Source organism: Excalfactoria chinensis, unplaced genomic scaffold, assembly GCF_039878825.1.
Source record: "Excalfactoria chinensis isolate bCotChi1 unplaced genomic scaffold, bCotChi1.hap2 Scaffold_331, whole genome shotgun sequence".
Classification (NCBI taxonomy): domain Eukaryota; kingdom Metazoa; phylum Chordata; class Aves; order Galliformes; family Phasianidae; genus Excalfactoria; species Excalfactoria chinensis.
In genome coordinates this window covers 89,473-106,314 of record NW_027315619.1, presented here as the reverse complement: position 1 = coordinate 106,314, position 16,842 = coordinate 89,473, and the positions used below count along the sequence as shown (strand labels likewise).

The window sequence follows — 16,842 nt, the reverse complement described above, 5'->3', positions numbered from 1 at the left end:
GATGGGGCTGTTGGGATTAATGGGGTCAATGGGGCTGTAGGGGATTAATGGGGTCGATGGGGCTGTAGGGGATTAATGGGGTCGATGGGGCTGTTGGGATTAATGGGGTCGATGGGGCTGTTGGGATTAATGGGGTCGATGGGGCTGTTGGGATTAATGGGGTCGATGGGGATATTGGGATTAATGGGGTCGATGGGGCTGTAGGGGATTAATGGGGTCGATGGGGCTGTTGGGATTAATGGGGTCAATGGGGCTGTAGGGGATTAATGGGGTCGATGGGGCTGTAGGGGATTAATGGGGTCGATGGGGCTGTTGGGATTAATGGGGTCGATGGGGCTGTAGGGGATTAATGGGGTCAGTGGGGCTGTTGGGATTAATGGGGTCGATGGGGCTGTTGGGATTAATGGGGGTCGATGGGGCTGTTGGGATTAATGGGGTCGATGGGGCTGTAGGGGATTAATGGGGTCGATGGGGCTATAGGGGATGCCGGGGCGGGCAGGTGGGCTCAGTGCTGTCCCCTCAGGTTCCTGGACTCCGTGGATGCCACCATGTCCATCCTCGATGTCTCCATGCTCACCGGCTTCACTCCCGATATCCAGGACCTGAAGAGTGTGAGTATGGGGCCAATAGGGACACATGGGGACACCAGCCCCCCCATAACCCCCCATAACCACCCATAACCACCCCACAACCCCCGTAACCCCCCCATAACCCCCTGTTACCCCCCTATAACCCCCCATAACCCCTGTAACCCCCCCATTATCCCCCCATAACCCCCCCATTACCCCCTTATAATCCTCCATACCCCCCATAATCCCCCCATAACCACCCATAACCTCCATAACCCTCCCATATCCCCCCATAACCCCCCATAACCTCCCCATAACCCCCCCTTAATCTTCCCTTAACTCCCCATAACCCCTCCTTAACCACCCATAACCCTCTATAACCCCCCATAACTCCCCATAACCCCCCCGTAGCTCCCCATAACCCCCCATAACACCCCATAACCCTCCATAGCCTCCCCATAACCCCCCCATAACCCGTCCTTTACCCCCCATAGCCCCCATAACCCCCCATAATCCCCCATAACCCCCCCATAACCCCCCATAACACCCTATAACCCCCATAGCCTCCCCATAACCCCCCATAATTCCCCATACCCTCCCCATATTGCCCCAATACCCCCCATAACCCCCCATAGCCTCCCTGTAACCCCCCATAACCCCTCCTTTACCCCCCATAAGCCCCCATAACCCCCCATAGCCTCCCTGTAACCCCCCCACAACTCCTCCTTTACCCCCCATAGTCCCCATAACCCCCCATAACACCCCATAACCCCCATAGCCACCCCGTAACCCCCCCATAGCCCCTCCTTTACCCCCCATAGCCCCCATAGCCCCCCCATAACCTCCCTGTAACCCCCCATAACCCCTCCTCTATCCCCCATACCCCCCATAACCCCCCATAGCCTCCCTGTAACCCCCCATAACCCCTCCTTTACCCCCCTTAGCCCCCATAACCCCCCCATAGCCTCCCCATAACACCCATAACCCCCCCATAGCCTACCCGTAACCCCCCCATAACCCCTCCTTTACCCCCCATAAGCCCCCATAGCCCCCATAACCCCCCATAACACCCCATAACCCCCCATAGCCTCCCCATAACCCCCCATAATCCCCCATACCCTCCCCATATTACCCCAATACCCCCCATAACCCCCCATAGCCCCCATAACCCCCCATAACCTCCCTGTAACCCCCCATAACCCCTCCTTTACCCCCCATACCCCCATAACACCCCATAACCCCCCATAGCCTCCCCGTAACACCCCCATAACCCCTCCTTTACCCCCCATAACCCCCCATAACCCCCCATAACACCCTATAACCCCCCATAATTCCCCATACCCTCCCCATATTACCCCAATACCCCCCATAACCCCCCATAACCTCCCCGTATCCCCCCATAACCCCTTGTTAACTCCCCATAGCCCCCATAACCCCCCATAGCCCCCCATAACCCCCCCATAACCCCCATAGCCCCCATAGCCTCCCCATAACACCCTATAACCCCCCCATAGCCTCCCCATAACCCCCCCAAAACCCCTCCTTAACCCCCCATAACCCCCCATAGCCTCCCATAACCTCTCTGTAACCCCCCATAACCCCTCGTTTACCCCCCATAGCCCCCATAACCCCCCCATAACACCCTATAACCCCCATAGCCTCCCCATAACCCCCCCATAGCCCCTCCTTTACCCCCCATAGCCCCCATAGCCCCCATAACCTCCCTGTAACCCCCCATAACCCCTCGTTTACCCCCCATAGCCCCCATAACCCCCCCATAACACCCTATAACCCCCCATAGCCTCCCCATAACCCCCCCATAGCCCCTCCTTTACCCCCCATAGCCCCCATAGCCCCCCATAACCTCCCCATAAACCCCCATAACCTCCCCTTAACTCCCCATAACCCCCCATAAGCCCCCTATAACCCCCCATAACCTCCCTGTAACCCCCCATAACCCCTCGTTTACCCCCCATAGCCCCCATGCCCCCCATAACCCCCCCATAGCCCCCCCTATTCCCCCTGTGACCCCCTGTGCCCCCCCCCAGCTCTCCGAAGGAGTGGAGAGGTACATCTCCAAGTTTGAGATCGACCACTCGCTGTCCAACCGCAGCAACATCATCATCTACCTGGATAAGGTGGGGGGGGGTTTGGGGGGCAATGGGGGGGTGGGGTGGGGGGCAATGGGGGGTAGGGGGGGGTCTCATGGATGGGGATGAGATGGGATGGGATGGGGAATGGGATGTGGTGGGATTGGAGGAACCCGATGGGAAATGGGGGTGTGGGTGGGGGTGGGAATGGGGAGATGGATGGGGATATGGGGAGATGGATGGGGATATGGGGAGATGGATGGGGATGGGGGTATAGGGTTATGGATGGGGATGGGGGTATAGGGTTATGGATGGGGATATGGATGGGGATGGGGATATGGATGGGGATGGGGATATGGGGATATGGATGGGGATATGGATGGGGATGGGGATATGGATGAGGATATGGGGATGGGAATGGGGAGATGGATGGGAATATGGGGTTATGGATGGGGATGGGGATATGGATGGGGATGGGGGTATAGGGTTATGGATGGGGATATGGATGGGGATGGGGATATGGATGGGGATGGGGATATGGGGATATGGATGGGGATATGGATGGGGATGGGGATATGGATGGGGATGGGGATATAGGGTTATGGATGGGGATATGGGGATGGGAATGGGGAGATGGATGGGAATGGGGATATGGATGGGGATGGGAATGGGGTTATGGATGGGGCTATGGAGATATGGGATATGGATGGGAATGGGGATATAGGGTTATGGATGGGGATGGGGATATGGATGGGAATGGGAATGGGGTTATGAAGATATGGGATATGGATGGGAATGGGGACATGGGGTTATGGATGGAGATGGGAATGGAGACATGGATGGAGATGGGAATGAGGTTATGGGGATGTGGATGGAGATGGGAATGGGGTTATGGATGGAGATGGAATGGGGATATGGATGGGATGGGTATATGGAGTTATGGGGATATGGATGGAGATGGGAATGGGGATGTGGGGATGGAAATGGAGATGAGAATGGGGATGTGGATGGAGATGGGGATATGGGGATATGGATGAGAATGGGGATATGGGGTTGTGGGGATATGGATGGGGATAGCAATGGGGACATGGATGGAGATAGGAATGGGGTTATGGATGGAGATGGGAATGGGGTTATGGAGATATGGGATATGGATGGGAATGGGGACATGGGGTTATGGATGGGGATGGAATGGGGATGTGGATGGAGATGGGGATATGGGGATATGGATGAGAATGGGGATATGGGGTTGTGGGGATATGGATGGGGATAGCAATGGGGACATGGATGGAGATAGGAATGGGGTTATGGAAATATGGGATATAGATGGGAATGGGGACATGGGGTTATGGATGGAGATGGAATGGGGATATGGGGTAATGGGGATGTGGATGGAGATGGGAACGGGAACATGGATGAGATGGGAACGGGGTTATGGGGATATGGATGGGAATGGGAATATGGGGTTATGGGGATATGGATGGAGATAGGAATGGGGATATGGGGATGGAAATGGAGATGAGAATGGGGATGTGGATGGAGATGGGGATATGGGGATATGGATGGGAATGGGGATATGGGGTTATGGGGATATGGATGGAGATGGGAATGGAGACATGGGACATGGATGGAGATGGGGACATCGGATGGAGATGGGGATGGGGACATGGATGGAGATGGAGATGTGGATGGAGTTGGGAGTGTGGATGTTGACTGGGTGTGGGGTGCTGACCCGTTCCCATTGCCCGCTGTCCCCATCCCTGTCCCTGTGTGCAGGTCTCCCACCAGGTGGAGGAGTGCATCGCCTTCCGGGCCCACCAGCACTTCCAGGTGGGGCTGATCCAACCCGCCTCCGTCACCGTCTACAGCTACTACAAGATCGGTGCGGAACCACGTCCCCTTCACCCCACACAGCAACACTGGGCCCCACAGCTGGCCCCGTGTGTGCCCACCTGCATGGAACACATGGGGACACCAAGGGGATATGGGGCCATAGGGACACCAAGGGGGTATGGGGCCATAGGGACACATGGGGACACCAAGGGGGTATGGGGCCATGGGGACACCAAGGGGATATGGGGCCATAGGGACACATGGGGACACCAAGGGGGTATGGGGCCATAGGGACACATAGGGACACCAAGGGGATATGGGGCCATAGGGACACGTGAGGACACCAAGGGGGTATGGGGCCATAGGGGCACATAGGGACATCATAGGGGCACATGGGGGCACCAAGGGGATATGGGGCCATAGTGACACCAAGGGGATATGGGGCCATAGGGACACATGGGGACACCAAAGGGGGTATGGGGCCATAGTGACACCAAGGGGATATGGGGCCATAGGGACACATGGGGACACCAAGGGGGTATGGGGCCATAGTGACACCAAGGTGGTATGGGGCCATAGGGACACATGGGGACACCAAGAGGATATGGGGCCATGGGGACACCAAGTGGGTATGGGGCCATAGGGACACATGGGGACACCAAGGGGGATGGGGCCATAGGGACACATGGGGACACCAAGGGGATATGGGGCCATGGGGACACCAAGGGGATATGGGGCCGTAGGGACACATGGGGACACCAAGGGGATATGGGGCCATGGGGACACCAAGGGGATATGGGGCCATAGGGACACATGGGGACACCAAGGGGGTATGGGGCCATAGGGACACATGGGGACACTAAGGGGATATGGGGCAATAGGGACACATGGGGACACCAAGGGGGATGGGGCCATAGGGACACATGGGGACACCAAGGGGGATGGGGCCATAGGGACACCAAGGGGATATGGGGCCATAGGGACACATGGGGACACTAAGGGGATATGGGGCCATAGGGACACATGGGGACACCAAGGGGGATGGGGCCATAGGGACACGTGGGGACACCAAGGGGGTATGGGGCCATAGGGACACCAAGGGGATATGGGGCCATAGGGACACATGGGGACACTAAGGGGATATGGGGCCATAGGGACACATGGGGACACCAAGGGGGATGGGGCCATAGGGACATGTGGGGACACCAAGGGGGATGGGGCCATAGGGACACGTGGGGACACCAAGGGGGATGGGGCCATAGGGACACCAAGGGGATATGGGGCCATAGGGACACATGGGGACACCAAGGGGGTATGGGGCCATAGGGACACATGGGGATATGGGGCCATAGGGACACATGGGGACACCAAGGGGATATGGGGCCATGGGGACACCAAGGGGATATGGGGCCATAGGGACACATGGGGACACCAAGGGGGATGGGGCCATAGGGACACGTGGGGACACCAAGGGGGTATGGGGCCATAGGGACACCAAAGGGGTATGGGGCAATAGGGACACCAAGGGGGCATGGGGACATAGTGATACCAAGGGGGATAGGACCATAGGGACACCAAGGGGGTATGGGGCCATAGGGACACATGAGGACACCAAGGGGGTATGGGGCCATAGGGACACATGAGGACACCAAGTGGGTATGGGGCCATGGGGACACATGGGGACACCAAGGGGATATGGAGCCATAAGGGCACCAAGGGGATATGGGGCCATAGGGACACATGGGGACACCAAGGGGGCAGGGGCCCATCCAGGGGTTAAGGATGGGGATGGGGATGGAACCACCATCACACGTTGGTGCCCCATTCCCTTCGTGTCCCCCTTCACGTCCCCATTGCGGTCTGTTGTGTGTCCCCCCATTGACCCCCATGTCCCCACAGACGATCGCTGCACCCGCTTCTACCACCCCGATAAGGACGGGGGGCAGCTGAGGAAGATCTGCCATGGGGACGTGTGTCGCTGCGCTGAAGGTGACGTGGGGACACGGGATGGGGGACGGGGAGGGGACACACGGCCATTGTGGTGGGACGTGGCAGGGACACAGAGGGGTCAGGATGGCAATGGGGGGGCGCTGTTGTGAGGGGACGTGTCAGCATGGCCATGATGGGACGGGACATTGATGGCATGGGACGTGTCATTGCCATGATGGAACATGTCATTGTCATGATGGGACGTGACATTGTTGGCATGGGACGTGTCATTGCCATGATAAGATATCATGACCACAATGGGACGTGTCATTTTGGCATGGGACATGTCATTGTCATGATGGAAAATGTCATTGCCATGATGGGACGTGACATTGATGGCATGGGACGTGTCACCATAGCCATGAAGGGACGTGTCATCATGGTCGTGAAGAGACGTGTCATTGCCATGATGGGACACATCAATGCCATGATGGAGCATGTCGTTGCCATGATGGGACATGTCATTGTTGGCATGGGACGTGACATTGCCATGATGGGACGTGTCATAGCCATGATGGGACATGTCACTGTTGTGATGGGACATGTCACTGTTGTGATGGGACATGTCATCATAGCCATGATGGGATGTGTCACTGTTGCCATGGGACATGTCATTGCCATGATAAGATGTCATGACCACAATGGGACATGTCATTAATATCATGGGACGTGTCATTGCCATGATGGAACATGTCATTGTTGTCATGGGATGTGTCACCGCCATGATGAGACGTCATTGCCATGATAAGATGTCATGACCACAATGGGACACGTCATTGATGTCATGGGACATGTCATTGCCATAATGGGCCGTGTCACTGATGTCATGGGCCGTGTCATTGCCATGAAGGGACATGACATTGATGGCATGGGACATGTCACCATAGCCATGAAGGGACGTGTCATCATGGCCATGATGGGACGTGACATTGTTGGCATGGGACATGTCATTGCCATGATGGGACGTGTCATTGATGTCATGGGACATGTCACTGTTGGCATGGGACGTGTCACCATAGCCATGAAGGGGCATGTCATCATGGTCGTGAAGAGACATGTCATTGCCATGATGGGACACATCAATGCCATGATGGAGCATGTCGTTGCCATGATGGGACATGTCATTGTTGGCATGGGACGTGACATTGCCATAATGGGACGTGACATTGCCATGATGGGACATGTCACTGTTGTGATGGGACATGTCATCATAGCCATGATGGGACATGTCATTGCCATGATGGAACATATCATAGCCATGATGGGACATGTCATAGCCATGATGGGATGTGTCACTGTTGCCATGGGACATGTCATTGCCATGATAAGATGTCATGACCACAATGGGACACGTCATTGATGTCATGGGACGTGTCATTGCCATGATGGGACATGCCATCATAGCCATGATGGGCCGTGTCATTGATGCCATGAGCCGTGTCACTGATGTCATGGGCCGTGTCATTGATGTCATGGGCCGTGTCATTGATGCCATGAGCCGTGTCATTGATTTCATGGGCTGTGTCATTGATGCCATGGGCCGTGTCACTGATGTCATGGGCCGTGTCACTGCCATGAAGGGCCACCTCCCAGCTGTCACTGGACTCAGCCCTGCTGTGCCAGGGGATGTCATTGTCACATCGTGTCCCCACAGAAAACTGCTTCATCCGGCAGAAGAAGGACAACCCCATCACCGTCAACGAGCGCATCGACCTCGCCTGCAAACCAGGGGTGGACTATGGTGAGACATAGGGGTGTGGGGACAAGAGGATGGGGGATAATGGGGACAGAGATATAGGGTGAGACATGAGGGATGTGGGGACAAGGGACACATAGAAAGGGAATGGGGGGTTATGGGGACAAGGGGACATGTGGGAAGGGAATAGGGGGGTTATGGGGACAGAGATATAGGGTGAGACATGAGGGACGTGGGGACAAGGGGACACATGGGGAGGGAATGGGGGGTTATGGGGACAAGGGGACACATGGGAAGGGAATAGGGGGGTTATGGGGACAAGGGGACGTATGGGAAAGGAATGGGGGGATATGGGGACAGAGATATAGGGTGAGACATGAGGGATGTGGGGACAAGGGGATGTGTGGGGAGGGAATGGGGGATAATGGGGACAAGGGGACGTGTGGGAAGGGAATAGGGGGGTTATGGGGACAAAGATATAGCGTGAGACATGAGGGGATGTGGGGACAAGGGGACACGTGGGGAGGGAATAGGGGGGTTATGGGGACAGAGATATAGTGTGGGACATAAGGGATGTGGGGACAAGGGACACATGGAAAGGGAATGGGGGGATATGGGGACAAGGGGACACATGGGAAGGGACTGTGGGGGCATGGTGGGGTCAGATGTAAGTTGGTGCCGTCCCCCTCCCCAGTGTACAAAGTGAAGGTGGTGGGCACGGAGGAGACGCCGTCCCATGACAACTACATCATGAGCATCATCACCGTCATCAAGATGGGTACGGGACACCTGGGGACAAGGGACACCTGGGGACAAGGGACACCTGGGGGACGTGGGGTGTCACACAGGGATGGGGGCAACACGGTGGGTGGGGACACCCAAGGGTGCGTGGGGACAACATGGGGTTTGGGGTCACCCAGTTGGGTTGGGGACACCCAAGGTGGGTTGGGGACACCATGAGGTTTGGGGTCACCTAAAATGGACTGGGGACACCCAAGGGTGCGTGGGGACAACATGAGGTTTGATGTCACCCAAGGGTCCTTGGGGACACCATGGTGTCACCCAGTTGGGTTGGGGACACCCAAGAGTGTTTGGGGACACCATGAGGTTTGGAGTCACCCAGTTGGGTTGGGGACACCCAAGAGTGTTTGGGGACACCATGAGGTTTGGGGTCACCCAGTTGGGTTGGGGACACCCAAGGGGGGTGGGGGGACACCCAAGGGTGCTTGGGGACACCATGGTGTCACCCAGTTGGGTTGGGGACACGATGAGGTTTGCTGTCACCCAGGTGGTGACACCCAGGCGTGGTGACAACGCCGGGGTTCGATGTCCCCTTTGTCCCCCCTCCCTGTGCCAGGCACCGACGAGGACCCGCTCGGGAGCAACCGGACCTTCGTGAGCCACAAGCAGTGCCGGGACGCGCTCAGCCTGCAGAAGGGGCAGGATTACCTGGTGTGGGGGATGGCGTCCGACCTGTGGGTCACCGGCAGCCGGTAGGGACTGCGGGACATGGGGACAGTGGGGACATGGGGACTATGGGGACAGCAGAGACAATGGGGACTATGGGGACGTGGGGATGTGGGGATGTGGGGACAATGGGGACAATGGAGACAGCGGGGACAATGGGGACTATGGGGACTATGAGGATTATGGGGACAATGGGGACAATGGGGACTATGGGGACATGGGGACAGTGGGGACAATGGGGACTATGGGGACATGGGGACTATGGGGACAGCAGAGACAATGGGGACTATGAGGACATGGGGACAATGGGGACTATGGGGACAGCGGGGACTATGGGGACAATGGGCACAGCGGGGACTATGGGGACAATGGGGACATGGGGACTATGGGGACAATGGGGACTATGGGGACTATGGGGACATGGGGACTATGGGGACAGTGGGGACTATGGGGACTATGGGGACATGGGGACTATGGGGACATGGGGACAATGGGGACTATGGGGACAGCAGGAACAATGGGGACTATGGGGATGTGGGGATGTGGGGATGTGGGGACAGTGGGGACAATGGGGACAGTGGGGACTATGGGGACAATGGGGACATGGGGATGTGGGGACAATGGGGACTATGGGGACAGCAGGGATATGGGGATGTGGGGACTATGGGGACAATGGGGACATGGGAACAATGGGGACTATGGGGACAGCAGGGACAATGGGGACTATGGGGACGTAGGGATTTGGGGATGTGGGGACAGTGGGGACAGTGGGGACAATGGGGACAGCGAGGACTATGGGGACAATGGGGACATGGGGACATGGGGACAATGGGGACATGGGGACTATGGGGACAATGGGGACAATGGGGACAGCAGAGACAATGGGGACTATGGGGACGTGGGGATGTGGGGACATGGGGACAATGGGGACATGGGAACATGGGGATGTGGGGACATGGGGACGTGGGGACATATTGCCACCCAACGTCCATCCATACCCCACTGCACCCCGAGCTTCTCCAATGTCTCGTATGGGGTTGCGCACCCCTCACCAAGCTGCCCCTCCTGACGCCAATGTCCCCTACTGTCCCCTTCTGTCCCCTACTGTCCCCTATTGTCCCTTACTGTCCCCTGCTATACCCTATTGTCCCCTACTGTCCCTTATTGTCCCCTACTGCCCCCCATTGTCCCCTACTGTCCCCTATTGTCCCCCACTGTCCCCTGTTGTCCCCCACTGCCCCCTACTGTCCCCTATTGTCCCTTATTGTCCCCTATTGTCCCCTACTGCCCCCCATCGTCCCCTACTGTCCCTTATTGTCCCCTACTGCCCCCCATCGTTCCCTATTGTCCCCTATTGTCCCCCATCGTCCCCTACTGTCCCTTATTGTCCCCTACTGCCCCCTATTGTCCCCCATTGTCCCCTACTGTCCCTTATTGACCCCATTGTCCCCCGTTGTCCCTTATTGTCCCCCGTTGTCCCCAGCTTCTCCTACCTGATCGGTAAGGACACGTGGTTGGAGGCCTGGCCCCTGGAGGACTCGTGCCAGGACGCCGACCTGCAGCCGCTGTGCCAGGACTTCCTCGAGTTCTCCGAGGCCATGACCATCTTCGGCTGCCCCAACTGAGGGCCCCAAACACAATGGGGTGACACCAAACACAATGGGGTGACCCCAAAAACCAATAGGGTGACACCAAACACAAATGGGGTGACCCCAAACCCAATAGGGCAACCCCAAACCCAATGGGGTGACCTATTTCCCCCCCCGATGACCCCAAACACCAATGGGGTGACCCCAAACCACAATAGGGTGACCCCAAAAACCAATAGGGTGACCCCAAACCACAATGGGGTGACACCAAAACGCAATAGGGTGCCCTATTTCCCCCCTGATGACCCCAAATCACAATAGGGTGACCCCAAAAACCAATAGGGTGACCTCAAAACCCAATGGGGTGACCCCAAAAACCAATGGGGTGACCCCAGACCCAATAGGGTGACCCCAAAACGCAATAGGGTGACCTATTTCCCCCCTGATAACCCCAAAAACCAATAGGGTGACCCCAAAAACCAATAGAGTGACCCCAAACCCCAATAGGGTGCCCTATTTCCCCCCGATGACCCCAAACCCCAATAGGGTGACCCCAAACCCCAATAGGGTACCCTATTTCCCCCCTGATAACCCCAAACCACAATGGGGTGACCCCAAACCGCAATAGGGTGACCCCAAAAACCAATAGGGTGACTCCAAACCACAATGGGGTGACACCAAAACGCAATAGGGTGCCCTATTTCCCCCCTGATGACACCAAACCACAATAGGGTGACCCCAAAAACCAATAGGGTGACCCCAAACACCAATGGGGTGACCCCAAACCCAATAGGGTGACCCCAAAACGCAATAGGGTGACCTATTTCCCCCCTGATGACCCCAAAAACCAATAGGGTGACCACAAACCCCAATAGGGTGACACCAAAACGCAATAGGGTGCCCTATTCCCCCCCTGATGACCCGAAACCCCAATAGGGTGACCCCAAACCACAATGGGGTGACCCCAAACCCCAATAGGGTGCTCTATTTCCCCCCCCGATGACCCCAAACCCCATTGGGGTGCCCTATTTCCCCCCTTATGACCCCAAACCCCAATAGGGTGACCCCAAGCCCCAATAGGGTGCCCTATTTCCCCCCCTGATGACCCCAAACCCCAATAGGGTGACCCCAAACCACAATGGGGTGACCCCAAACCACAGTAGGGTGCCCTATTTCCCCCCCAATGATCCCAAACCACAATAGGGTGCCCTATTTCCCCCCGATGACCCCAAACCCCATTGGGGTGCCCTATTTGCCCCCTGATAACCCCAAACCCCTATTCCCCCCCCCCGATATCGCCCCCCATTCTTTGTTTTATGGGGTTGGGTGGTTAAAGATGTTCCGAGTGATACAATGCCTACGGGTTTGTGTTGGGGGATGGGGGGATACGGGGAGGGGACAATGGGGACACCACAATGGGGACATTACAATAGGGACAACCTAATGGGGACACCACAATGGGGAAAACACAATGGGGACACCACAATGGGGACACCCCAGTGGGGGCACCACGATGGGGACATCCCAATGGGGACAACCTAATGGGGACACCACAATGGGGACAACACAATGGGACACCCCAATAGGGACACCACAATGGGGACATCCCAATGGGGACAATACAATGGGGACACCACAATGGGGACACCACAATGGGGACATCCCAATGGGGACACCCTAATGGGGACATCACAATGGGGACATCCCAATGGGGATATTACAATAGGGACACCACAATGGAAACACCACAATGGGGGTACCACAATAGGGACAATACAATGGGGGTACCACAATGGGAACATCCCAATGGGGACAACCTAATGGGGACAACCTAATGGGGACACCCTAATGGAGACACCACAATGGGGACAACACAATGGGACACCCCAATAGGGACACCCTAATGGGGACATCCTAATGGGGACATCCCAATGGGGACAATACAATGGGGACACCACAATGGGGACACCCTAATGGGGACACCCCAGTGGGGGCACCACGATGGGGACATTACAATAGGGACAACCTAATGGGGACACCACAATGGGGACAACACAATGGGACACCCCAATAGGGACACCACAATGGGGACAACCTAATGGGGACAACAAAATAGGGACATCACAATAGGGACACGCCAATGGGGACAACCAATGGGGACAATACAATGGGGACACCCTAATGGGGACATCCCAATGGGGACAATACAATGGGGACACCACAATGGGGACACCACAATAGGGACACCCCAATGGGGACACCCTAATGGGGACATCACAACAGGGACACCCTAATGGGGACATCACAATGGGGACATCCCAATGGGGATATTACAATAGGGACACCACAATGGGAATACCACAATGGGGACACCACAATGGGGGTACCACAATGGGAACATCCCAATGGGGACAACCTAATGGGGACACCCCAATGGAGACACCACAATGGGGACAACACAATGGGACACCACAATGGGGACACCACAATGGGGACAACCTAATGGGGACAACAAAATAGGGACATCACAATAGGGACACCCCAATGGGGACAACCAATGGGGACATCACAACAGGGAAACCCTAATGGGGACACCCGAATGGGGACACCACAATGGGGAAAACACAATGGGGACAATACAATGGGGACACCACAATGGGGACATCCCAATGGGGACAATACAATGGGGACAATACAATGGGGACACCCTAATGGGGACACCACAATGGGGATATTACAATAGGGACACCACAATGGGGACAACCAATGGGGACATCACAACAGGGACACCCTAATGGGGACACCACAATGGGGACAATACAATGGGGACACCCTAATGGAGACACCACAATGGGGAAAACACAATGGGACACCCCAATAGGGACACCACAATGGGGACAACCTAATGGGGACAACAAAATAGGGACATCACAATAGGGACACCCCAATGGGGACAACCAATGGGGACATCACAACAGGGACACCCTAATGGGGACACCCGAATGGGGACACCACAATGGGGAAAACACAATGGGGACAATACAATGGGGACACCCTAATGGGGACACCCTAATGGGGACACCCCAGTGGGGGCACCACGATGGGGACATCCCAATAGGGACAACCTAATGGGGACACCCGAATGGGGACACCACAATGGGGACAACCTAATGGGGACACCACAATGGGGATATTACAATAGGGACACCCCAATGGGGACACCACAATGGGGGCACCACAATAGGGACAATACAATGGGGGTACCACAATGGGGACATCCCAATGGGGACAACCTACTGGGGACAACCTAATGAGGACACCACAATGGGGACAACACAATGGGGACACCCTAATGGGGACATCCCAATGGGGACAATACAATGGGGACACCACAATGGGGGCACCACAATGGGGACATCCTAATGGGGACAACAAAATAGGGACATCACAATAGGGACACCCCAATGGGGACATCACAACAGGGACACCCTAATGGGGACACACGAATGGGGACACCACAATGGGGACACCACAATAGGGACAATACAATGGGGGTACCACAATGGGGACACCACAATAGGGACAACCTAATGGGGACATCACAATAGGGACACCCGAATGGGGACACCCGAATGGGGACACCACAATGGGGAAAACACAATGGGGACAATACAATGGGGACACCCTAATGGGGACATCCCAATGGGGACAATACAATGGGGACACCCTAATGGGGACATCCCAATGGGGACAATACAATGGGGACACCACAATGGGGACATCCCAATGGGGACACCTCAATGGGGACACCACAATAGGGCCACCACAATGGGGACATCCTAATGGGGACAACAAAATAGGGACATCACAATAGGGACACCCCAATGGGGACAACCAATGGGGACATCACAACAGGGACACCCTAATGGGGACACCCGAATGGGGACATCCCAATGGGGACAATACAATGGGGACACCCTAATGGGGACACCACAATGGGGGCACCACAATGGGGACAATACAATGGGGATATTCCAATGGGGACATCACAATAGGGACACCCATAGGGGACATGGAGGGTCCTTTGGGGGGCCACCAATGTCCCCAATGACAGAGTGACCCCGTGGCACCATTACGGTGTCCTCAACCTTTTTGGGGTGAAATCAGCCCATTTTGGAGCATTGAGAACCATAAATAGATTTATTAAGGAATAAATAAATGTAGCACCAGGCAATAACTTAAAGGGGGGGGAGGGGAGCGGGACCCCCACCCAGACCAGCTGGGGGGGGGGGGGGAGGGGGTTAGAGGGGGACAACGGCCCCATATCTCCCCACTTGGGGGTCTCAGGACCCATAGATCCATTCATGGAGGTCATCGATGTCCCTTGATGTCCCACATCTCCAGCCATGGCGGAATTGGGATCTCCAGCCATAAGAGCCAATGGCGACCCCAAATCTTTTGGGATCCAAGTATCTCCGATCATTGGGGTCAATGACGGCCCCATATCTCCCCACTTGGGGGTCTCAGGACCCATAGATCCACTCATGGAGGTCACTGATGTCCCTTGATGTCCCACATCTCCAGCCATGGCGGAATTGGGATCTCCAGCCATAAGAATCAATGGTGACCCCAAATCTCTTCGTATCGGGATCCAAGTATCCATTGGGGTCAATGACGGCCCCATATCTCCCCACTTGGGGGTCTCAGGACCCATAGATCCACACATGGAGGTCATCGATGTCCCTTGATGTCCCACATCTCCAGCCATGGCGGACTTGGGATCTCCAGCCATAAGAGTCACCCCCCTGCGATCCGTAACAGCCCCACAAAGTTCCCCCCTCTTTCCTGCTGGTCCAGCTGCCATTCGTCCCCATTGACGTCCCCCACCATCCTAAACCCCAGGACGTCCCCCTCCTCCAGCCGCCCCACGGCTTGTCCTAAACCCGAACGGACGGGGCCGGGGCCGTGGGGTAAAGCCAAGTGCACGGCCAATAGGGGGAGGGCAGAGCCCACACGATGGAGCTGGAGCGTCACGTTGCCGCGGGGGCAGGAGGAGGCGGCGCAGCTGGCGGCGAATTGTCCATAGAGGAGGTAGAGACCCCCAGAGCCCACCCGCAAACCTTGGGGGGTCGCGTGGACGTCGGCGCTGAGGAAAACACCGCTGATGCCTCGTTCATAGCGCCACGTGGGGGCGGACAGGGATGCTGAGGGAACAGCGGGGATACGGGGTGAGGGGGGCACAGCGGTGTGGGGTGGGGGGTGAATATAGGGGGTTAATGGGGTGAATGGGGTGAATGGGGTTAATGGGGTGAATGGGGTGAATGGGGTGAATGGGGTTAATGGGGTTAATGGGGTCACAGTGGTGGGGGTGTGGGGTGAATATATGGGGTTAATGGGGTTAATGGGGTCACAGTGGAAGGGATATGGGGTGAATATATGGGGTTAATGGGGTTAATGGGGTGAATAGGGTTAATGGGGTTAATGGGGTGAATGGGGTGAATGGGGTGAATGGGGTCACAGTGGTGGGGATGTGGGGTGAATATATGGGGTTAATGGGGTGAATGGGGTTAATGGGGTCACAGTGGTGGGGATGTGGGGTGAATATATGA

General features: G+C 56.2%; 1 protein-coding gene across 1 annotated transcript in view; it reads left to right on the top strand.

Annotated features, from left to right (window-relative positions):
- The window catches only part of C3 (complement C3), a 56,892-nt gene extending 45,623 nt beyond the window's left edge, over positions 1-11,269 (top strand). The window contains exons 33-40 of the mRNA XM_072360783.1: positions 524-611; positions 2,618-2,707; positions 4,436-4,541; positions 6,392-6,481; positions 8,136-8,222; positions 8,872-8,955; positions 9,535-9,670; positions 11,128-11,269. Of these exons, the coding sequence (XP_072216884.1) occupies positions 524-611; positions 2,618-2,707; positions 4,436-4,541; positions 6,392-6,481; positions 8,136-8,222; positions 8,872-8,955; positions 9,535-9,670; positions 11,128-11,269 (823 nt within the window). The remainder of the gene's footprint in view (positions 1-523; positions 612-2,617; positions 2,708-4,435; positions 4,542-6,391; positions 6,482-8,135; positions 8,223-8,871; positions 8,956-9,534; positions 9,671-11,127) is intronic.
- Positions 11,270-16,842: the final 5,573 nt, after the last annotated feature.